Raw genomic sequence first — 25334 nt, forward strand, 5'->3', positions numbered from 1 at the left:
AAAGTAATGAGATTGACACCTTCTGTGATCTGCCTGTTTGGTACAGTAATCATTCAAAAGTTTCAATTAATGGAGTCATTTTTAAGGACTAGTTTTCTAGCAATTTGTTCCTTTGTTTGTTCCTTTGATAGCAAAGTCTCTAAAGTTGAGAAATCTGCCTCCTCTCCCGAAGGGGGGGGGGAACCTTCCTCACTCTAGCCAACGTGATGAAGTTGCATAATAATAAAATAAGTGTGAAATACAATCTAGCACCGTAAGATTTTTTTCTACAGACAACTATTAGGCATTTCTTCAGTTCTTTCCCCCACCCCCACCCAATTATTTTAAGTTATGTTGTACTATTCTGTGCTCTGCATTGTCTTAGAACTGCATTGTCAGAGTAATATGCAGTAAACTATTATGAGTTGTGAATAAGCCACCCCTTATTCCGTAAAACTTCTATTTTCGGCAAGTTACCTTTTGAGTCATTGACTCAAGTCTGCGGGACTCAGCTGTGGTGTGATTTTTCTTGATCATATCATCCATTTCCTTTTTAACATGAAGAGAATGTATCTGCTTTCCGTATTTTAGAAAATTTCATTCGTGTAAAGGAAGGAAAAAGGGAAAATGAACTTTATTTTTTTCACTTTATTTAAAACTTTTTATTTTAACTTTATAAATGCATGTATAAGTTCAAGGAACAATGGTACAGTTTAAAAATTAACATGGGAAAACATTATTTATTCTAGTTATTTTATAGATTATAAATTAAAATATTTTTTAAAAATTATATTGAATACTTCATGAAATCCACATCCAACTGCAAATTGTCATTTTATTTAAGTAATATGCTAGTAATTGTTGCTAACTTATAAAGTGATCTTGATCATTTTTTTCAGAAGCTAATTATTAAAAATTTTTTCCAAAAGTTTAATTACAATTTAACTGAGAAAATTAAATATTTTGTTATGTAATACTTTAAAATGAACTGATCATCATATCTTTCTTTATATACTCAATATTTTAATGTAGTTGAAATGTGGTTCTTCTTTTATATCAATGGAATATAAATTAATTACTTTTCCCACTTAAATTATTAGAAGTTAAACTTTAAATTTTATGAATTCGCTGCACGCGTTTTTTTAATATTTGTTATATTTAGATAGATCAATATAATAAAGGATACTGAGATTAAACACTTCCCATTTTTTATACAAAAACACATCCTGCAAGAATTCTTAATAGAGATGAATCAAATTTTCCATTTCAGTGTACTCTAGAAATTAGTAAATTTCATTTTAAGCGATATTCATTTAATGTCAGTGGTGCAAAAAAAACAACCAATATAGTTACCACTTCCCATCCCCTATTTTCCAGTTGCTATAGATCTGATTGTCAAGCACATCCAGGAGTTACTTCGACAGTCCTCCTCTAAAGAGAAAGACTCCATTATTCAACCTGCAAAATTACTTATCTGATATGCATTAGTAAATGTATATTGTGTTAATTATTTGGTGACCAAGCTTGATATGAACTGTTTGCATGATGTGTGCTGTATATTAATTTTTAAGAGTTAATGATTCTTGTAATTAGACCAGCCATTTGATAATGTGCAATTGTTCGTATGTTACCAAATGTGTTTGTAATTTTTACTGCATTAATGACTTTGGCATTCATTAATCATTGAATCTTGATATGATGTATGTATTTAGTACAAGATATTTTCTATGTATGATCATGTAATAATATATTTCCAATGTTAATTTTTTATGAAGATAAGATACTCTTAAAAAAAGAAAAATGCCGACACTTTTTACCAATTGTTTATAATAAATAAATTTTGTGCTCATCTTTCATAAATACTCAGAAATTTGCTTCATACCCCAGGATGAATGGGACAGAATCCTTCTCAGGAGAAGGTTTTTTTTTTAAGTTTTTAATTTGATATATACTTAAGAATTTTTTTCCTTTTTAATTACATTCCTTAGCTTTTGATTTACTTTATTTATTCAAAGATTTAATATTTCCCAAAATTAAAAAATGTTTGTATACTGGTTATATAAATGCTTATTTATTTATTTATTTGTAATCTGAAGTAAATATATATGGGAGATTAAATAAATATTTTGTTCTTAATTTTGGTCTAATTATATTTTTCTAATCTGTTCAAGTTCTGATATTTTTCAGTATTAGTTCTGTCTTAATTTTCATTTCCATTTGATTTTTAAAGTTTCATCCAGTTTTGTTGATTTGTGGAGGAAAATGTATTTCTATATTCTTTTATTCTCTCAATTTTTTTATCAATATAATATTTAATATGAGGTATTGCCATTTCGATTTTCATACTGGAAGAAAAATTCCTTGTTAATTCAGTTTTCTAATAGTGGCTTTATTATTTTTGGAGTACATGTCCATGTAACAAAAGATGTAATCCTTAAAATTTTAGCAGTTATTTTGGGACCAAAAGTGTTTCCTTATCAGAATGTTTAGACTATGGAAAGTCTTTGAAAATACCTTTAAAGGAACTTCTTTTTCTTTTTCTCATTATTTCATATTCATTATGACGTAATGTAAAAACTATATTGTAATTTTTAAAGTTAAATATCAGCAGATTAAGTATGCAGAAATCATCCACTTTCTATGGAAAAAAGTGGCAATAAATAGAAAATATTTAATAAAATGTATGTTAAATAATGAGATAGAAAAACATAATCATTTTGAAAATTTTTTAAGCTAAGATTAGATTATTTATTAAAATTCTTATTTTCTATGCTTGGCTTATGGTAACTGTCTTTTGAGCAAGTAAATATTTAATCAAAAAATTCATTCCTAGGGAATGAAATAAATCTTCAAAAGTGAAAACTAAATGAAATATTTATCACCATAAGTGGTCTATTTTTTTTTTTTTTTTTTTTTTTTTTTATCATCATAATTAATGTACAACTTATTTAGATATTTCTTACATGCACTTCTGTTGAACATTCCAAATAATATTCCAAATGAATAGTAAGTTGTTTCATTAGTCTAAATGTTATATGTACTGAGGAAAAACCGAAATCTGTAGATTGTCTTGAATGTATATATTATTCCTGGTTCCTGAATTTGAAAGAAATGCACATTCATGCCGAATGTGCACAAACACTCTGTCACGTGTCTGTTCACAGGTGCAGCACTCCACCTGTGAACTTAATTTATCGCAGGTTTTAAATGTAGGAACTAAATGGTCTCACTGTATGGGTTTTATGGTATTTCTTATGCACAAAATAAATGCTAGCCAGTTCTAGTCGGAAAGACTCCATGAAAGTATCCCTTCTGAGTCAGATGGCCTTTGAATATATTGCTCTATAAAGTAACCTAATAGCCTAATCTAATCTTGAGTAAATCATTTATTCCATATGTAAGTAGCAAACTTATTTGTATATTTTTCTCAATCACAATATATATATGCAGTCAAAAGTCGTTAATCCGGACTCGTCGGGACTTCGGCGATTCCGGATTATCGATTTTTCCGGATTATAGATCATCAGTTTAAATCTCGTAAGATGGCATGCAGAAATTCTAAAATAAAAAATATGAAACCGTAATTTATGAAATAAAGAACAATTATGATCTAAAGGGTATCAAAATTTACAAAAAAAAAAAAAAAAAAAAAGCTTAATATTTATTTGTTTACTTTATTAAACATTTCTTTCAATGTAAGTTGTTTTAAGTTTTGCTTCGTTTCATGTGATAATACTTTAATTCTATTAAACAGACATAATTTCTTGTTCAGTTACAAAGTTCCGCCGTTCAAGTCCTATAATTGCTGTGTCAAGAACACCGACTAATTTGTCAATCGAAATTTTTTTGTTTTCAATAACCTCTGTCACTTTTCTTCGCTATCGGAAGCGAATTATAATGACAAGGAACTTGTTTTAAGTCATATCAAAGACGGAGCATATCGAGATGAAATACTACATTTGGTAAGGAATTATAAGCCAAATAAAATAAAAACATCTGTGCTGAAGATAAGGATAGTACTGACAAATCAACTTCCAATTCATTAGGCGCCCGCCGCCGAGCAGCGTGAAATTGATAAACAGATTTAGGATTTCAAAACATACTTTCGCTTTAGATCCTTTACATATTAACAAATATATATCGGAAATTCTATTTGATATAATCGAAAGTTTAAGCTTACTTTTATAAAGTTGCTCTTACAGTCTGCAAAAAATAATAAGCCGGATGCAATTCGAAAATTAAGGAACAACGCAATCATCAACATTAACTGAAATAGATAATTAGATAATTTTAGCTTATACGTCCATTATACATAAAATGCGCACGCGAAAACGTATTCTGCACTTGCGCACACTCATATGCGCAGTCGTAAAAGGTCTTACGCGCACGCGTGAACGCCTCTGCGCATGTGTCAACGTGGCGCATGCGCAGAAAGTTTTTAGTTTTGATGTCTGGATTATAGATCATTCCGAATTATGGGTGTCCGAATTAACGACTTTTGACTGTATATAAATGTGACATATTATTTCTAATGCTGTATACTTTCAGTGTCAGTTACTCAAATCTGTAAAGGTTTTTCATTTGTATGTATTAATGCAATCATCTGTTTTTGAATCTAATAAAATGTTTAGCAACCGTGTTTATTAAAGAGATCAAAATATGTTTTGAAGCAGATTTCAAAACATGTTTTGAATGAATACATAAAAATTGATCTTTTACATCACCAGAAGAATTTTATGTTCTCTAGTACTGCAAAAATTAGTGTGCTAACATGAATCCTGATTTTTTTATAGTTGACTTTATCACTTGAAAACTGACATAAACTTGTATCCTTGCGGTGCGAAATGTGAAAACTGATTTTGTTTAATGGGAATGAAGAAGTTTTCATTCATGTATATGTATGATTGTAAAACCCAAAAATATGAAACTAAACTGTTTTTGTGATGAGAAATGTTAACTTATGCAAACTTGTGATGTCTCAAACTGTATTGGGGGGGGGGGAGAAAGAAAATGAGTTCCACTATTTCTGTATAATAAACATTCAACTGAAATCTACTTGATTTTAGATTTTTAGATTTTTTTTTTTTTAAGTAGGTCAGTTCTAGTGGCCCAATGTAGAGTCACAGAACGATATTTCTGATCATATGCCATACATTTTGACCACTTTTCGATGAGTAACTTAGGATTTCAGTTTCATTGTTGTAGCTGTTAAATACAAAATTTTATTAGGAATAATATTTATTCAATGCTTGAATCATTCCCCTTTTTCTCTCAAATATATGGAGAAGGAATGTTCTTTAATTGGAAATGAAAGCAATAAGCATTTTAACAGAAATTCATAAAAAATATTGATTTCCAAATCGTTAGAACCTGAAAGCTAAACAGAAGTATATATTAAGTTAATAGGCCATTCATAACATGTTTACTGAGATAGGCATATATAATTAATTCTGTATTTTGAACAACTTTTGAAAAGGCATACAAGATACAGAATGAAATATATATGTATTTGGTTACTTGAACAGCAAATTACTGTGGCTAACAAATGGCAGAGCTGTTGTTAGAAAGTAACCAAATGTATAAGACACAGTTTATTAAATCTACACATTTTTCTTCAGATAGGACAATCTATTAGAAATAATTTCTTTTTGTTCTAAAAACTTATACATAAGTAAGCGTGTATATCTATCTATGGCAGCATCTGCTATTTTGATGAGATAAGTTTTGCATGTAGTGGAAGTAATAATACTCAACTTCGGATGTTAAAGGGAATAGCTTCAAAACCAGTCTTTTTGTAAATTGTATATATTATATTATCTCATATGGAATAGAATATATCTAATTTATGCATATATAACACAAAATATATAGCATAATAATAATGAGTAAGTATAAATGAGTATGATTATAAGTTATGGTAAAAATTTACATTATTGTTTATTTATTTATGGATTTTTTTTTTTTAAATCCTTTCCATCAGACAGAAAATTAGCTTTGAATTTTTTTTTGTGGGGGGGGGGGTGCGATTAGGCCTTTGTCATGTTAAATAATAATTTGGATCTGTTTGTAAAACATGGGATTAATTGGTTTTCAGAATCATTTTCTTCATTTGAAGATTTGCACCAGATAGAGTATTTTGGTGTTTGTATGTTGTTTTATTTTAAGAAAGCTAATACATAATTGAAGATTCTTTTAAGTGTTTATTAAGCAAACATTTTTTTTTTAATGTTTATTTGGCAGAGATAATAGTTGTGACAACCTCTTTTTTTCCCCCTCCCTTTATTTTAACATTTTCATAGTCACAATAGGCTTCCAAGTAAATGAATTAAGTAGCAACATAAACCAGATTTTTATTGAATCTTATATGCATATTTAAATCAAAAGGCTATAATTACATTTGGCAACCTGCCCAGTTTTTCATTGAAAAGTTACACGAAGCCACTGATAAGTTTTCTAAAATGGATTTTTTGTTCATCTAAATTTATGAAAATTAAAAACTTTTAACATATGAAAAAAATTTATTAAAATAAGTCAGTGCATGAATTAAATCACTATTTAGTATGGAAAAGTTGTTGAATTAAATCATAGTGAAGATGATTTGAAATTGGCTAAGCTTTGATTGTGAATTCTGTACATGCAGGGCCGGCAGTAAACACTTTGTCATCTGTTCCAATCTTTACAGATCCTAAATTCTACTGCCCTATGCTTACCTAAATTCAAAAAATTTTTTACCTTTCTTAAATTTCAAAAATTTTATTTTTCCTATACTGGTCATTGCTTTTCTAAATTCTAAAAATTTTGCAATTTCATTCTCTTGTCCAGTGTGGCTGTGCTGGTCCTAGATTTCTGACATTTTTAAAAGGTTGCGAGCCTGTGCCAAATTTACTAAATGTGGTTTTATCCAGTTATAATAGAGTTACTTATAAATGAAAATAACAGCTCATGTGAAATTTTATTCGCCTTTACATTTACTTTATCAGTCCAGACATAAAGACAGAATATTTTTCTGTTGTTAGTTTTCTGAGCACAACATGATCATCTAATTTTAAAGGATTATTTAAATTATATAACTATATAATTGGGAGTATTAACAATCTTTGTATCACATACACTTGCCATAAATTAAAATTTTTTTAATGTTAAAATTTTTGTAAAGTGCAAATGAATATGATCTTTATTTTATTCGATTTTATTTATATATTTTGTTATGAAGATTAATCACCTGGTGTAATCATTCCTATTTTAACGCTGCATCTGTGACTTCTGTCATTGGCTAGGCATGAGTTGTTGCATAAAATTCAGAGTATTATTTTGTTTGGATTTTCAAATATTAAATCTATTTCCTCACGTAATGCTTGTTGATATTTAACAAAATAAGATTTTAAAATTTTGAAATGGATTAAAATAAAATTATGCATATGGTAAAACAACTGTCTACTTTTATTTTTCAGTGTATGCATTGTTATAAAAAGATCAGTCTTTATTTCTGTGTACTTTGAAAGGTCAAAGTAGCAATTCACATATTTTTTATTATGGCATGCAATGTATATTTAAATACTTATTGCTAATGAACTGCTTATAAAAGTAAATAAGCTGTGAATTAGTTACAAAATTTCCTGAGAGAAACAAAAAATTAATAAATACCTTTCTGTGATAATTTTAATAGTTTGTTAATTAAATATTTTTTCATTTCACTATTTCTCATTTGTAAGTTTTCTGGATACTTTTACACTTTATATATATATATATATATATATATGTCATTATACCTTAATTATTACATTCATAATAATAAATTAATATACTTTTTTTATCTTATTTGATAGCTATCAGTTTTATCTATTTGCTTAACTATTTGAATGAGACTAATCATCAAACTGTGTTACATTTTGTTAAACATTTTTATGTTAAGAAAAACACATTGTATGTACAGTGAAACCTTGGTTCATGAATATAATTTCTTCTTGAAGGCTATTTATCATCCGAAATGTTAGGAAACAAAAACTATTTAGCCCACACCTATTAATATAAAATAGATAATTTCACTTCTACCCAAAGATGATTGCTTATTTAAAAATTAGAACAGCACCTTGTGCACAAGCTCATTTAAAAAAAAAAAAAAAAAAAAAACTGAAAGCTATTAGATTTTAAGTTATGTCCAAAGGGGTGTTTTTTAAACATTTTGTCTGTTACCTTTATTTATTAAATATCACGTTCTTCGCACTTAAACCATTAAATTTAGTTCAAGAGCAATATCACGAAATAGTTTTCAATTGAATATATCTTTAGAATTTCCAATACAGAGTCTCGTGCACTGGAGATAAAAATGTTTTTCTCTACAATGTTGCCATTGCTCGCTTTAAAAAATTGAGTTTGTTAATAAAAAATTCATTAAAGTTTTACAAAATATGAAATCGATAATAAAACAAATTCCAAATTTGGGCTTCCACATGCCCATATTCGCAGTAGGATTACGTTATTCAAAATTCGATGGCTCTATGTAGCATTGTTTTATCACAATGCGGGAAATGTACATACATTATGCAGATTTTTCATTATTTAATTTCTTGAAATATAATGTAGGACTCTAACATTTGGTGGCAACAGTTTGAAAAGTGAAATGGATATTTATAGTGAACCAGTGCAAAATGACGAAATGAAAACAATAGTCCTTCAGGGATGAAGCCTCTTTCGGATTAAAAAAATAATGAAAAATAGAAGGCAAACACTATATTAAATAGATAAAGTAGACGAAAATTTAATTTTATCAAACCCATACAAAGGAAAATGGAAAATGTAAGTGAAAGGTGATGAGGCAGATAAAAGGAAGAGATGTTATTGTTTGAATAAAGAATGACCTTCTATAAAAGCATCGGGTAAGTTTTTTTTTTTTTTTTTTTTTGTCTGTTACTTTCACTCGAGCGTACTTCAGCCTTATGAAAATTTTTGTAGTGTGATTTGTTGTTGTCTATATTTTAAGATCTCTTTAATGTGAGACATGACATTAGCATTTAAAGTTCTTAAAGTGTAGCATACTGCTGCTTTATTAGAGTGATATCATTATATAAAACTTTGCATCTTAATCCAATTTTGTTCAGATTTCACAGATCAAAGAATTAGGTTCATGTTGTCTTCTTTGCTTTTCTTCTGAAATAATTAACTTTGCAATCACCTTTGTTGCTACTTCTAAAGCTGTTTTAGTTCTTTCTCATTGCATTCATTTTTATGATCCTCTAACAACTTTTCAGTGTCTTCATTGTTTATTTTAAACCCATGGTTTTGCTTAGCAATGAAATGTCTGACATAAATTTCATCAGGATCTTCCTGCAACACAGTCTGGCCATAATTTCCTTCAGGCCAAATTCGTGGTGCTGTGAGTCACTTAGGAATTAAGTAATAGAAAATTTTAAAATGATGTTTCTAGAATTTCTTAGATATTTAATTGATTTCATATCTAAGGTTACCGCAAAACAATTTTGAAAATCATTTATTGCCAACTTGAGTGTTAGCCAATTCAGTATTATTTATCATTTGAGGTGTTTTTTGTTCAGATGATTTGTTTGTGAACCAAATTGTTTGTGATCTGAGGTTCCACTGTAACCATTCAATATAAAGCACTATTGAGAAATTCTGTTCATTATTCAGGTTAAAAATTTTTAGTGTACTATCTTAATATGCAATTTTCAATCTCAAATGAATCATATCTAAATTTCAATATTGCATTTTACTTATTAAATGTACAAGTGAATTATTTATTTATTAATTTTTATTATTTATTTTTAAATAACATTAGAAACATGCAAGAAAATTTTATGGTTTTGTTACTGGTATTGTTATTGTGGAAGTGAAGTATGGATGTTGAATTTTATGAATTTAATTTTGTCTTCCTTCTGCTTTATTTTACTGCTGTGCTTTATGGTCAGCCTTATTTGTTTTCACAGTGTTTCTAGCTTGTAATTAAGTAAACTATTTTAATACTTTTGATCCTGAAAACATAAAAATTTGTGTGTCTAAATGAAAGCGTTTCTTGTGAGTTGGAGACATATTCTGACCAATTGCCATATATATTTGAGCACTTTTTTAGAGGGAAAAAAACTTTTTCTATTTTTTATATGCAGAACTAAACATTTATATTATACTATACATTTAATTTATGTATTTTTTCTGTCACTGATGTATGTTGGTACTTATACAAAAGTACTCGTAATAGTAATAGGCAGTTTTTCTATGTTTGTTGAAAATGATGATATGAAGACGTATATCCGTTTTAATAACTTCCATATTTTAAAACCAAAATTTACATTAAAAATATGTATTTGATAGTTCTGTAGTGCCTCACATAATAGATGTAATTCCTTCTAGGGCATTTCTTATTGTGAGGCTATGGGGATAATTTCAATCCTTTTCTGAGGCTAGTCCACAACTGAGAAATAGCATAATTAAATTTCTGAAGACGTAGGATAGTTCTGAAATAGAGCATAGCATTGTCATTAAGTAAATCTGCCATTGTATTTATTTTAGCTTGATTGGGATGCCATTGTTTGGCTGTGAAACATTCCTCTTCTTACTTCTTCAGAAATTGCTCAGTGATCACAATATGAATTGATTTCTTTGTATTTTCCTTCTCCTCCATAGAAAATACTTCCTTCTAGTGTTTATCATGTCCTGTTCAAAGAGAGAGTGCAGTTGTTTTGTTGTGAATTCATCTTGATGTTCTTAGCAGCTATTCCACATCCTTCTCATCCACCTCTAGACCATTGTCATCCTCAAGTTCATTTTGTTGTAGGTAAAGCAAAGAATTTTTTAAGTTGAATCATCCTTTTTGAAAAACTTCTAACCTTGCCTTCTGAATTATGAAGTGTGATACTTTCCACAACATCAAACTTGTCTTTCAAAAATTTTCTTACTCCCTTGTCAGATGAAAATGAACAGACTTCAAAACATTTTTACAGTTTAATTCCTCTTCCATATCTTTTAGATGACCAATGGCATTATCAAGCAATAGCTTAAATTTCATTGGCAAGTCTTTATCAGTTCAGTTTATCTGTATTTTGCAAAATGATTGTGTGAGCCGAAGCATTTAAGTTCTTTTTCGACAAGGCGGGCAACTTTGATTTAATAAATTCTGTTTTTTAAAAGATCTGGATTTAATTGGCAAGTCTGAGTGTTTAATTAGTAGGGGTTTCAGCTTCAGATCTCCACTTGTAATAGCTGCAAAGAAGAGGGTTAGTCTTTTACGAGTTCGTTCAGCCCAGTTCATTCCTTCACCTGTCATTAACTTCCGTTGAGCATCTTATTTTCAGAAGAGCCCATTAAAAATTTCTTTCTTTCTGAGTAAATTGCTGGGCAAATTTGACACTTTTTTTCTTTTATTTGTTATTTATTTATTTAGCATTACATGCTTTGCCGTGCATTATGACACTACAGATGCCTCTTTTTTTCTTAAACACTAATAAGCACCTGATTCTCATACAAATCGAACAAGCGAAACTCACTATGATATGAATTGCATTGAAATCAGAATGGGAAAATTAAAAAGTAGAGAATACATCCAACTTTAAAGCTTGTGTACATTTTGAGATTTAGTGATAAGATTAAATGAAATTAAATAATTTTAAAATATCTGAAAGTTTCAAATTTTAAATTACGTCCAAAGGGGCATTTTTTTAACATTTTGTATTTTTTGCACTTAAACCATAAAATTCAGTTCAAGAACAATGTCACAAAATAATTTTAAAATGAGTATGTCTTTAGAATTTCCAATACACAGTCTCGTACTCTGGAGATAAAAATGTTTTTTTCTGTGCATGTTACCATTGCTCGCTTTGAAATCCTTGAGTTTGTTAATAAAAAATTCATTAAAGCTTTACAAAATATGAAATCAAAAATGAAACAAATTCCAAATTTCAAATTTGGGCTTCCAGATGCCCATATTTGCAATATGATTACGTTATTCAAAATTCGATGGCTCTATGTATCGTTGTTTTATCACAATGCGAGAAATGTACATACATTTATGCAGATTCTTCATTATTTAATTTCTTTAAATATAATACAGGACGATAATATTTGGTTGGAACAATTTGAAAAGTGAAATTACGATTTTAGTAAATCAACACAAAATGCCAGAATGAAATTAATAGTCCTGGACAAAATGCGCCTTGGACTAATAAAGACTAAACAATGTGGATTAGTTATTTTATTTTACAATATAACTCTGGGCAGCAATGAGCAGTAAAGTTTACAAGATAAATCAACTCATGAAATTAATCAAAAACTTCAATATACATAATGTTGTAGGTAAACACTTATAAACATTGATCAGCTGAGTGAGACCATGTCACACACACATTTCCCCCCTTCTTTTCCTTGTCTAATATAAGAATATGAAACCACTCTTTTAAATTGCTTTTTATAATATTCTAAAACTTGTGAGCTTATTCCTAGAGTATATCTTTACATTTTATATGTGTTAGATTTCTTTTCATCTGTCTTTCATTAATTCAAAGTAATTGCATTTCACCACTGATTTGTTTTTGGTGTGCCAGTAAAAGTGTTTTTGAGTTTTCCTTGAATCCTAGATTTTATGATTAATGATTTAGTGTTGGGTGCGTGCGTTTTTGTGTTAAACATATTCATTGCATAGTCAGATAGTTCAAATCTAGCTCTTAATAGATTCTTTCCATCTTAGGAGCTAGATTTTGAACTAATTGACTATGCAATGAATAATTCTAAACATTTTGCAGATTTGAGATGTTAGATAGTTAACTGATTTTTTTTCCCACCTTCACTAAGTTGTTGGCAATTTGTTCTGCATGTTAGATTAGTTATAATATTATATATTAAATTGATTTCATATGCCAGCTATTTGTTATACTGGCTACTGCGATTTTGTTTTTAATTTGATGGGGAAGAAAAAATGACTTATCATCACTTTGGCACTTTCTTTTGGCAATGAATGAGTACATCATTGTCATTTTTTTTTAAGTGACCATTGTCTGCTATTTTAAATGCTGAATGTATTAGTATGTTAGAAGTGAACACGAGAACTGTTTTTTAACCTGATGCTTAACTTGTCAGTTGTAAAAAGCATTTATGATGCATTTGGTATGGGAAATTGGTAATCTATTTTCTGCATTTAGTGCCATAGTTCCCAATACTGGGCTTTATGTTTAGGCAGTAATAGTTACCGAGTGAACAACATTATGAAATTTTAAAAATAATACTTATATTTTGTTCTTGCATATTAATGCAACCGTCTTAAGTAGTTAAATAATTTTTATAGCAAGGAATTGAATGAGAAAGTATGATGACTTCTAATTGCAAATAAATATTTACTGCATACATCTGTACTGTTATATACATATTTCATTAGGTATTTATCTTGAAAATCAATCTAAACCAACTTATAACCAAATTTTGTTTCGTTCGGTGGAAATTTCATTGTGATTGCTTTAAGAATAAATTCAAAGCAGTTGTTCTGTTTAGTAGTTTTTGCTGCAAAAGACTGTACTCCTGCAAGAATTTTAACAAAGTGTGCACTGAAGGTAATTCACACAAATGTGCATTTAAAAATTGAGTTTATGATTAAAAAAATCATGATTTTATTTTTTTATGAAAACTGGATCTTGGAATAGGGCACAAAGAATACAAATGGAAATAGAGCTTGTGGAAACTGAAGAATGGCCTTGCATGTGGTTTTTAAGAGTTTGGCACATTTTCAAAATTTGGTAACTTCTATTAATGTCATTGCACTAACACATAAGTACTTATATTCCAAAGAATGTTTTGAAATACATTTACTTGTGTGCTTGGAGAAGCATCTTATAAAACAAATTTTGTTTATCATTTGATATACTATTAATTATAAAACAAAAACTAATTTTTAAGGTATATAGTAAAAAGTATTTCATTAAATGGTTATGTATAAAAATTATACTGAATAATATTCTAAAAACTAATTTTTGTTGAAAAAAAATTGTGCTGTATATTCCGCTAATGTGAGAAAGCAAAATTTGACATCAAAAACATCAGGTTTGAAAATGTTAAGTATAAAATAAGTTTTCTTCATAGTTTCTTTTTAAATTTGTATTGTTTTTCGTAATTTGAGAAGGTGAGGATAGGATTTCAGACATTTATGTTAATTAAAATTTTTGTAACAACTGTCAACTAGAAGTGATGATAGAAATTTCAAAAAGTAGAAGGTGCATGTATAAAACAAATATTGTAATGGCTTTCTTAAGTAAAGCTAATGTTGCATATTGTAATGTCCTGTATACTTTTATCTTGTGATAGATTTTTTCTCCATGCTAGCAAAAAGTTAAGATTACATACATAATGCTTTTAGTTGTGAGCAGAAAGCAAAAATGTAAAAATGTGATATGAATATGAAACCTCCGATTTTTATATCATGTGATTTGTTAATATGGAATTATTACCAGTTCTTATTACACAATAAAATTTTTCATGCAAGTGTATGTGTATGTAATATTTTTTATAGTTATCTTTTACTATGTTATTTTTCATTTGCAGTATTATTTATTTATTTCACTTTATTCATTTCTATCATCTAAAAATTTCTGGAAATAGCTTTACCTTTTGAGTATTCTAATGAATTTTGAAGTTATTTTTTATTTGCAATGTCACTTATTTCACTTCATTTCATTTTCATCATATAAAATTAGTTCCAGAAGTAGCTTTACCTTGTGTGTACCCTAATGAAAATTTCCACATGTTAAACTCAGTTTTAAAAAAGCTTTCAATATTTTTATTACAGCTATTGACACTTTTTGAATTTAATAAAATGATACAATCATAATTTTTTAAATAGATTTGATTTTGAATAGTAGTAAAATGATATGGTTCTAAATTATAAAAATTGTTATTGCTCAGCTTTAAGGTGGTCCACCCTGAACATTTTATTATACATTCCAGTTATGGAATCAGTATGCATGCAGTGTCATTATGAAAAAAAAACTTAATAAAGAAATACAGAACAAAAGGAACTGGGAAAGGTACATGTTCCCAAACTGCTTTTAATTTAGCTATCATGTTTTGATGAAATTACCTCTTCGTAATGAAAAATTGCTATTATAATAGAAGCAAGGTAATTTTTTTAAAAAATGAACACTTAATGCTTTGTCATACCTTATAATAAAATTTTTAAGCTACATTTTTAATATGTATATGCTATTGAATCTTTTGAAAACATATTATTTTCTGATATAAGAGCATTAAAATAGCATATAAGTAAATTAGTATCTCCTTATGTAGTAATTGCTGGTTTGAACACAGTCATTTAATATTCAAACTATTTCTGTGGTATTCAGTTTTTATAGTTCACATTAAATGTAGGAAAAATGCCTTTATATTGGCTAGTTTGATACATAATGTGTTAAGTTGCAGTTAATGAGATATGAATGAATTGAAGTAATTGTTTAACAAATTTGTGTTACCTCTGTTGCATATTAATATCATATTCATAAATTTGAAATTTTATTTATGCTATCTTTTCAAGACAAATTTATTTTCAATGAATTCAAAAATAGAAATATATTCTTCATTCCCAGATTTCATACCTGATATTATTTCATGCTTAAATTTGGTGATTTATTTTTGAAGTCTGTTTACGTACATTTTCAAGAAACTTCGATTGTATGTTATTTCCCAACTCAGTCAATCCAAATTCACAAATAGATAGAATACTAAAATTAAAGTAAATAAATAAAATTGTTAAATTTTTATTTATTTACCCTGTAATTTTTTGTGCTATCGAATTTTTAGCATACTTTAATGTTTTTAGATGTGTCCCAGAATGTACTTTCACAGTTCTCTTCTGCAATGAACAACAATGTGTGTTTATTTAAAAAGAACATTATGTTATTAGAATTTTTTTTACTTCTGTTTGGGGGGGGGAGGAATAAAAGATTTTATATTAAGGGACATTTTTTTAATGTTCTGTGTGTTACCTTTATTTGTTAAAATCATGTTCCTTGCACTTTAACCATAAAATTCAGTTCAAGAGCAATATCACAAAATATTTAAAAAGAGCCTATCTTTAGAATTTCTGATACACGGGCTTGTGCAGTAGAGATAAAATGCAGTTCCTCCCTCCCCTACAGTGTTGCCATTTCTCACTTTGAAACTGTTGAGTTTGTTAATCATAAAAATTCGTTGAAGTTTTACAAAATATTAAATAGATAATAAAACAAATTCGGGATTCCAAATTTGGGCTGCCAGATGCCCATATTCAAGTGGAGGAGTACGTTATTCAAAATTTGATGTCTCTATGATGTAAAATGCCAAAACAAAATGAATAGCCCTTCTGGACTAATTGCCCCTTTGGGCTTTAAAAAAAGAGAGAAAGAAATTTAAAAAGCAGTAGGTCTTAGATGTGCAAAAAAATTTCTAACTTGCGCCAGAATAGTAGCTTGTGAATATATTCATAAATTTGAACCAAACAAATTTAGTGTCTAATGAAATTATAATTTTCATAATTACCTCAAGAACACATTTTAACCTCTCCGTCGTCTGTAACGTGTCTAGCACGTTCAAGTGAAACTTCTGCAGGGTGGCCGTAACATGCTTCAAGCATTCTTCTACATTTTAAAACTTTTAAACGTTTAAAACACTTTCTAAATGTTTACTTGTTTGAGTTTTTATTTTTGTTTTTTCTAATACTTCTTAGAGGGCAGTACTAATCAGGCATTCTATTTCTAATTGAATCCTCTCCCGGGTTTTATGAATATTTGCACCATTTTACATAAGATAGAAGACAGTGAGAAATCTTCAACGTCTACTCAGCAGAAAAAGAGAAAAAATGAGGTTGTGAATTAGAAAGACAAGAAGGATATATGTTTGATGAGTACAGTCCATAATAACTCGATGATTGATGTTGAAACACGGAAAATAATTGTAAAAAACCAATAATTGTAAAAGATTACAAGAACAAAATGGGAGGAGTGGACCGCCTGGATCAGATGTTATCAAATTAATCCTGCTGTTAGTAATAAGCAGATACCGTCTTTTTCCGAAAATAAGACACTGTCTTACTTTCTTTTTTTGGTCACTGTTTTACTCTCATTTCCTTGGTCCAAAATACGCACTAGGGCTTATTTTCGGGGGAAGGCAAAAATAAAAGTATATTTATATATTTTTATTTAATATTTATTTTACACAGAATACAGAAATTTAAATTTATTCAATTACAGTCATGTCATCTTCTTCTAGAACATCGTCATAAATAAAATTCTGATTTATATTCTGATTTTCTTCTAAATCCATTTCCTGTTGAATCATTGGTCCGAATCTCTCATGTCTTGCGATATAGGTATCATTAAATGAGTACTTCTTGTCTAAATAGCCTGTTCGTAGTGTATTGGAAACATCACTATCAGTTATTTTGTCCCATGAATTTTTTACCCAATTCACAACTTCTTGTAAGCCTGATTTTACAAAATTAACTCGACGATTTCTCACCATTCTGTTTTCAATATATTCATTGATTTCCATCTGCAAATGATCCTTAAATGGCTTGTTTATAGCAATGTCAAGTGTCTGGAGGTAACCAGTCATTCCTGCCGGAATCATTATTTGATCAATCTTCCTCTCAGCAAGAAAGTTTTTCATGTCTTTAGCGCGGTGAGTACTGGCTGAATCCCAAACTAGTAAACCTCTATTCTGACCCCTCAACAGTGGTGGCAGCATAAAATCAACCCACTTTCTTATAACTGCTTGGGTGCATTAGGCTTTTTCACTTTCAATGACATAAATTCCTGAAACACGTTGAATCTGGTCTTTTTTACCTTTAGTGATTAAAAATGGCGATACTTTCTTGCCATCTAGACAAATCGCCAAAATACAGGTAACACGTGCACTATCGTAACTGGTAGAAGAAATGTAAATTGATGAAGAAGCCTTGTGGTGAACTGTCGTTTGAGCTCCTTGGCCTAGGAATACCGCAGTCTCATCCATAGCAATCATGTTGGAGAGTTGGTATTTCGAAAAATCGATGCCATCAACATAAAGCTTAAACGCAAGTGCACGCTTAACAACTTCATTGTCTTTCAGCTTAAACAATGTTGTTGATCTCCTTAGAGACAGTTCATATCGTTTAAGGAAGTTGTCCAACCAGTGTGATGATGCTTTAAATTCTTCTGTGGATGTATCAAATTCAATTGCTGTTTCAAGGGCAAATTTTTGAATATCAGCCCTGCGCACAACCAAAGCCATTGCTCTCCTGCCTGCAATCCATTCCCAGATGCAATCTTCCAACTCAGAAAATAACGGCTGCCGACCTGATCCAACTCTACGTTTTTTCTCATTTCCTTGGTCCACCATTTGACACAGGTAATCGTAGTCTGCACGCCATTTACGAACCATACGGAGATCCAGCATCTTCTCTTGACAGAATGCTACAAGATTTACACCCCTGGAGTCTTCCACGATTCCCTTTTTGTACTCGACGGAATAGCTCTTTCGTTTTGTACTCATTATAACTGGGGTTAAAAATTTTTTACTTTTATTTTTAAATAAAATTACGTATGAGGAAATAATCAGACTTACAAGACTGAAATGAATGAACGTTGTATACCTGCACTGTCGCTCAATGTAGACTGCTGCCTTATGTTGTATTTTTAACCAGTTCGCCATTAGGAAAAACGCAAACATTTCGTGCCATTTTTCACATCCAAAGGTAAACTTTTTGTGTCTAAAACTGGGCTCAGAGTATTTGTTTCACCCTTTCACCACCTGTGAAAGCCTATTTAGAAGTTCTGTTCAAATCAGATTGAAGAGCGTACCTGTCACACTGAAGGATGGTGAATAACGACCCCCTAAAGGGCAACATAAAACACAAAGACTGGTGTAGTCCTTAGAGCAGATATTTTTCCCTTTGCATCCAACCTCACTTTCACTTCCTGCACCCAACCCCAAATCTATTGCAATCTATTACAATGTAAATGTAATTTTTAATTGTCAAGAAAAAGCTTTATATAAAGTAAAAATAAGGGCATTAGCTAGTATTTGAAATGTCCTTGAATTTTGTTTTATTATTTCTTGATGGCCTGTAACAAAAGAGAAGAATTGAATCATTAAGAATCAAAAGGATAGCATTCAAATCCCTTTGTTTGTTAATAGAAAGAGAGAAAGCTGTTGTGGATCTCATAAGATATGTTGAGGAGGTAGCTATTGGAAGAAAGTGTCCCCATCCTTTACTTTCCTGAAACAGCCCTGCTGTGATCCTAATGCGATACCGCTGAGAAGATGAGTAACCCATCAATCACCCCATTTGATTTTCGACTCATTCTGTGGGGGTTGAAAAAAGTTCGCTGCGTCGTATGTGTCTTGGAGGTTATGGTTCAGCCCAAATTTCACCCCGACGAGAGTCTGCCGATGCTAACGGATGACAATGCCTTTCCTGTGAACGTATCTCTCTCGGGGCAAATGCTTAACTGGTTAAGATAAATTCCAAGAATTAATTTGAAACGAACTATAGAGGTAAACAATTAATTTCTTGGAATATTTTGTTTCAAACATTTCTTTGAAATACGAGTATTAGGAAAGCTAAACATATTATTACTTATACTTAATAAATCAACAGCATTTTGTAACGAATTCTTTTTGTCACATTATTTTAACTAGGGATTATTTTCGGGGGATGTCTTATTTTACAAAAAGTTCCGAAAATCACGTTGGGCTTATTTTCGGAGGATGTCTTATTTTACAAAAAGTTCCGAAAATCACGATAGGGCTTATTTTCGGAGGATGTCTTATTTTCAGAAAAAGATGGTATATTATTGCTTTTCCATTATGCATTATTTCCTTATAATTTTACTTAATATTAATTTAAATTCATCCACTACGAAAGTTATGTATGTACTGAGAAAACAACATTACATGCTGCGAAAAACAAAGGGCCGCTGGGGAGAAATTTTCCTGGACAGGAGAGGACGGTGAAAGGGTTAAGATTGAATTTGAAAAATGAAATTGTCTTGTTGAAATTAATCTGTACCGTGATTTAAAGAATCCCAGTAGTGCTAATTTTAAAATTGCTGATGTTTGTGTGGTTTTAATTACTGATAATGATTAATGATGTTTTACTGTTCAGACAACTCTGTTCAATATAAAATCGTTATTAAATGACATTTTGATGGGTAAAGAATTTGTAGTTTTTCAAATGCCATTTGCATACATTATAGTTGCTAAGAGAAAATCTGGTACTGGAATTTGTCTGATACTTGCAGCTGAATTTCTGGAATAATTTTATTTGGTTTTAATGACTTTTTGATTTTATTTTAACCTGCATATTTAACAGTAACCGCTACTATATTTTTCTTCTGTGTTCTTACATTTATTATCTCCCATAATTATTAAATTATAACGAGAATATCAATATACTATGAAAATCTTGGCATTCATTCTATATATTAATGTAAGTCATAAAAATTTGACTTTTTTATATTATGAATATTTTCCATGTGGTATATTAAATGAAATCTAAATCAAAGAAAAGGAACTACTCAATCAAATTTTAATGAAATCTAACCAGATTTCTTTCAATTCCAGTCCTGTAGTCCCAACTACATGATGAATTAAATACTGAAGTTGCATATTATACATAATATGAACATTTTATGCAGATGATTCTATTATTTTTGAGTTAATTTTGTATAATATCAAATGACTGTTAGGATATGAAATATAGTTTAAATTTTTATATTACTTTTTGTCAAACATATTTAGAAATTTTGATTCAATATTATTTTTTATTAATTATGAGAAACACCATAAACTTTAAATCATTGCTTGGTTCAGTAAACTTCATCATAGATATCATTTGAGATAACTTTGTATTTTCATTGTTACACTTCTTTTGTTTATACTTTGCAATTTTAATACCTTTAGTTTTCCTAGATTGTAAAATTTCATCAATAAATTCTCATATTAAAGTACTTATTAACAACACCAAATAATGGCTGCAAATAATGGCAAAATGGTGAAATTTCTTGTCGTGGGAAAATAGTAATATGAAGATGTTATTGAAGTTAAGTAAGCAATATAGTTAATTTTAGATTTATGCAAATCTTTTGTAATATAATTTTTGGAGCAGTGAATTTAAATTACCTCTATTATCCCATACAAGTTTTCTCATTTAGCTAATAAAATATTTTTAATTTATCATGCTAAATATACAGCCTGTAAGGAGCATTTGAATAATTTGTTTGTATGGCTATGTATACACACGCTTAAATGCATTTATTTATTTATTATTGAATATTTGTATTTTTTGGTGAAGATGTTAAGTTTTACTACCAAATATATGGAATCAGTGTAGTGGAAACATACTTAATTCTACATTTTCAGATTATTATAGTCATATTATTTCAGATTATATGTGTTTTATGATCATTAAGCTTTAAACTAGCTGAGGGAAATTTTGAAGTGAAATTTTTGCATGCATATTCAAAAGTCATGATTTATATAGAAAATATTTTCTGTAAGACATATAATAATGATGTTAAAAAATTATAAAATAAAAAAATACAATGTTACCTTTGTATACTTTACCTGCCCCCCCCCCAAAAAAAGAATGAAAGAAAGAAATTAGAAATTATCAGAATCAACTTTTCTTTGATTTGTGCATAAGAATGAAGTGAAATTTAATTTCCTTACATTTGATGTATCATCTGATAACTGAGAAACAGAAAGGTTTCAGTTATTTTCAGTACTGATTTGAGATTTATTTCTTCCAGATTTTGCCATCATCTCATGTTTTCTGTTCAATAAGCATTTTTTTAGGCAACGTGAAGGAAATTATTAGATTTGGTTTTTGTCTGTGTACAGAGTGAATTTATTTAAGTCCTCTGATGTTAGAAAAAAATTGAATAGTATCAGAATTCTATGCTTTGAAATAACACTTCTGTTTCTTATATTCTGCAAAAGTTTTTGTAATGTGGCAGGTGTTCCTTTCTCTCACATTTTTTTTTTAAGAATTTAAGTTTGTAATTTTAACGTTAGAGAGAATTTCAGCATAGCATTTCTCAGAGAGATATGTATTAATTCCCAGATATTTTGAGACTGTCTCATTTCTTAAATTTGTATGGTAACATGCCACCCAATAAGCACTTGCTTTTGCTCCTAAATGAAAATTTTGGTAAATGTTTTTATTTGATTAATAGTATCATTTAATATCATTAATAATGAAATAAAATTTTTAATTCAACTTACCCCCTCCCCCCTCAAAAAAAAAAGAATTAACATTTTTCAAATAGCTTTTATAAAAATTATTTGTTTTGCTCTGTTTCTTAGATATATTTAATGGTCTTGATAAAGTAATATCAGTTTCACAATGTAATTTATAATTATTGGGCCTTGAATTTCTTAAAAAATTAAAAAGCCTTTTGGTTATTTTGTCTCATGCAGATTACCAAATTAAGAATATGATGCATTTTGAAAAGAAAAATGTAAACTTATTGTAATCTGGTAACAAAACTGAAGAAATCTGTAGTTCTTTAGTTTTGTTATCAAACATTACAAAAACAAATGCCCTGTATGCTTTTTAGACTGTGTGTCGATCCTGCTGAATATTATTTCTTCTCTCTACCTAAGAGGTAGACAGACCTTATGTGCTTTACCTTGTCCGGTTAAATTTTAAAAAAGGTCTATTTCAGAAGCCTATCTGCCTGCCTTGAATGGTAGCAAGAAGTAATCTAAAATTAGAACCAGTTTTCTCTTATATTTTAGTATTATATCACTATGGAATTTAGTGCTTATTTATTTTTTACTTTTTCTTTGCTGTGCTATGTTTTATTTTTTCAACACTTAGCTAGCTCAATGCTTTTCATTGTTACTCTTCATTTTGTGAGATATCAATTTATGTGATATTTGTATGCTGATCTATGAATAGTGTAGCTTTTCGAGTTTAATTTTCATACATAGGTTAAAAGTTTGATAAAAAAAAAAAAAGTTAATCGTTTTTTCAGGTAGTCAAATCACTTGTAACTAATACTTTGGGAAGGGCCAGCTCTAACAGCATTCCGTACAGTTTGATTTATTATTTCAGTAATCAGTTTTATATTTATAAGCATAAATGCTTAATTTAAGTTTACAAATTGTGGCAGTTTGTAATCTATTTATATTAGACACTGGTTGTGCTGAACTATTTTGTGGTATTTTTTCTTTTGGCATCAAAATATTTGATTTTAAATATAAATTAGCTCATCTCTCATTTCATGAGAATTATGTTATAAAATAACATTATTGTGATTTGAGTATATTGACAGTGAACTAAATATGTAACTTGTCATTAAACTTAAAAGTAATATAGTTTCAATTTTTTTTTTTTTTTGCTTGAGCAGATATTTTGTAATGGATGAGATGATTTTGTATTTCTGGCAAAAACATCTTAACAAATAGGCCCCTCCTTTTTTTTTTTTTTTTTTTTTTTTTTTGACCAATTTTTAAACTTAGAAATAATGAAATTGGTGAATTCATGAACTAGGACTGAGAAACGGTTTCAAAAAATTTTCGTTTGGTAACTTTCTAGTGAATTCAAATATTCTACAATTAATGAAAAGGTAAATTAAAATTTTTAGAGTAAAAATCTATTCAAAAATAGTAATGAAAATTATGACAAAAGCCGATTCATAAAAGCATTACATGTAGAAATTTTTTGTACGAAAAATTAATAAGAAATTTATGGCATGATTTAAATGGAAAAACTCTGTAACTGAGATTTTTAATGAATTTGAGTATATATATATATATTATTTTAATTAGTCTAGAAATTTGTGAATGTATCTAAGTATCTTTTCCCCTAAAAAATACAATTTAAAACTACTGTCAAAATGGCTATCTTATATATCTTTCCTTATTCTTCATTTTTTTTTTTTTTTTTTTTAAATTTCTAAAATATTGCTTACCTGGAATTTTTCCGAGTATTTGTAACTGTAGTACACAATCAGTAATCATGCCAGCACATTTTTTTCTTAACCAACCCATCACGTATTATGTGATGTGATTTTATACTGATGCTTTTTATAAGTTAATGATTTTATATACAGTATTTAGTTCCTTTATATGTGAATATAAATATGAAACATGTGAAGTGAATATTTCATATTGTTTTTGTAACACTATTTCTGTAGTAAATTTTGTGATATCTAAATAAACATTTGTGTGGTTTATGTGTAATGTAATTCATATTAAATTATTTCAACATATCATAACAAGCAAACTAAGTCAATCAACTGTTAAATTTTATATTAACAAAAGTTTATATTAGTCCTTTAGTTAATTCATGACATTTTTTTAATCCTCTCTTCCAATTTCATTATTTTTTTTTTTTTAATTCAGTAAATTTAATGTTAAATAGGGACAAACGTAAGGGTAAATATGTGAGGTTTTGAGATAACAGCATTCTTAATGCATTCCATTTTTTATTCAGTTTTAGAGAAATTTGCTTTAAATCAATAAATGTTGTGTCAAAGTATGAGTTGAGAAATTATATGCAATTATTCATGTATAACTTTGCCATGAAATAAGCTAAAACATTGTTGATCTCAGATCAGACGATACAGTCCGCTGAATTTAAGCATATAAATGAACAAAGATTCTCTTAGTAGCTGCAAGCGAGCCAAGATAAGCCCAGGCTGAATTCTGCACTCTGTGGGTGTTTGAAAATGGGGCATATAGGAGTGAGTGTTCCAGAGGTTGACTCTGCAGCAAGTACCCCTAGACAGGGGCTATTACCCAGAGTGGGTGCAAGGCCCATAGCTGCTAGGTCTCCTTCTGATGTGATCTCCCGGGAGTCGGGTTACTTCGGAGAGCAACTCTAATTGGGTTTAAACCGCAGAGCTGGCTTCTGCCCCGGATATATCTGGGTATACCCATACGGAATTGAGTGCCAACCCAGCAGGGAGATGCCAGAGAGGATCTCCCTGCTGGGTTGGCACTCAATTCCATATGGGTATACCCAGATATATTGGTATACTCGTATGGGTATACCCAGACTCTAATTGTGTGGTATACTCCACCTAAGGTTAAATACTATGTTTTTAAAATTTAAGACAACTGATAAATCATAGTATATTTATTCATGCTGAAATATCCATCAATAAATGTGAGGCCACTTATTGAATTTTTTTTAGTGAAATTATGTTTGCACCCTTTTCAGCATTCTTAAACTATTAGTTAGTGTGCTGAGTGATTACATATAAATATTAATGAAAGCTACAAGCTACTCTTTTTTTACATCACTTCGAATTCTGTTTCACATCTTAAGTTGGGAACTTCTATCTAAAAGTATCTTTAATAGTGAAATGGTAAAAATTACCATTGCAGTCATTCATTTATGT

At 29.2% G+C, this 25334-nt stretch overlaps 1 protein-coding gene across 2 annotated transcripts in view; it reads left to right on the forward strand.

The window, feature by feature from the left end:
* Positions 1–25334, forward strand: part of Uck (Uridine-cytidine kinase) — a 97720-nt gene that overhangs the window by 62988 nt on the left and 9398 nt on the right. The window contains exon 7 of one of the 2 annotated variants that reach the window (XM_035351431.2): positions 1357–24164. The exons of the other annotated variant lie outside the window; for it this stretch is intronic. Within the exon in view, the coding sequence (XP_035207322.1) occupies positions 1357–1457 (101 nt within the window). The 3' untranslated portion in view covers positions 1458–24164. Of the gene's footprint in view, positions 1–1356; positions 24165–25334 lie in introns of those variants that run through there. 2 annotated transcript variants of the gene reach the window in all.

The sequence above is a fragment of the Stegodyphus dumicola genome, chromosome 9 (assembly GCF_044657685.1).
Source record: "Stegodyphus dumicola isolate Sdum_Otavi_A_Nest chromosome 9, ASM4465768v1".
Lineage (NCBI taxonomy): Eukaryota > Metazoa > Arthropoda > Arachnida > Araneae > Eresidae > Stegodyphus > Stegodyphus dumicola.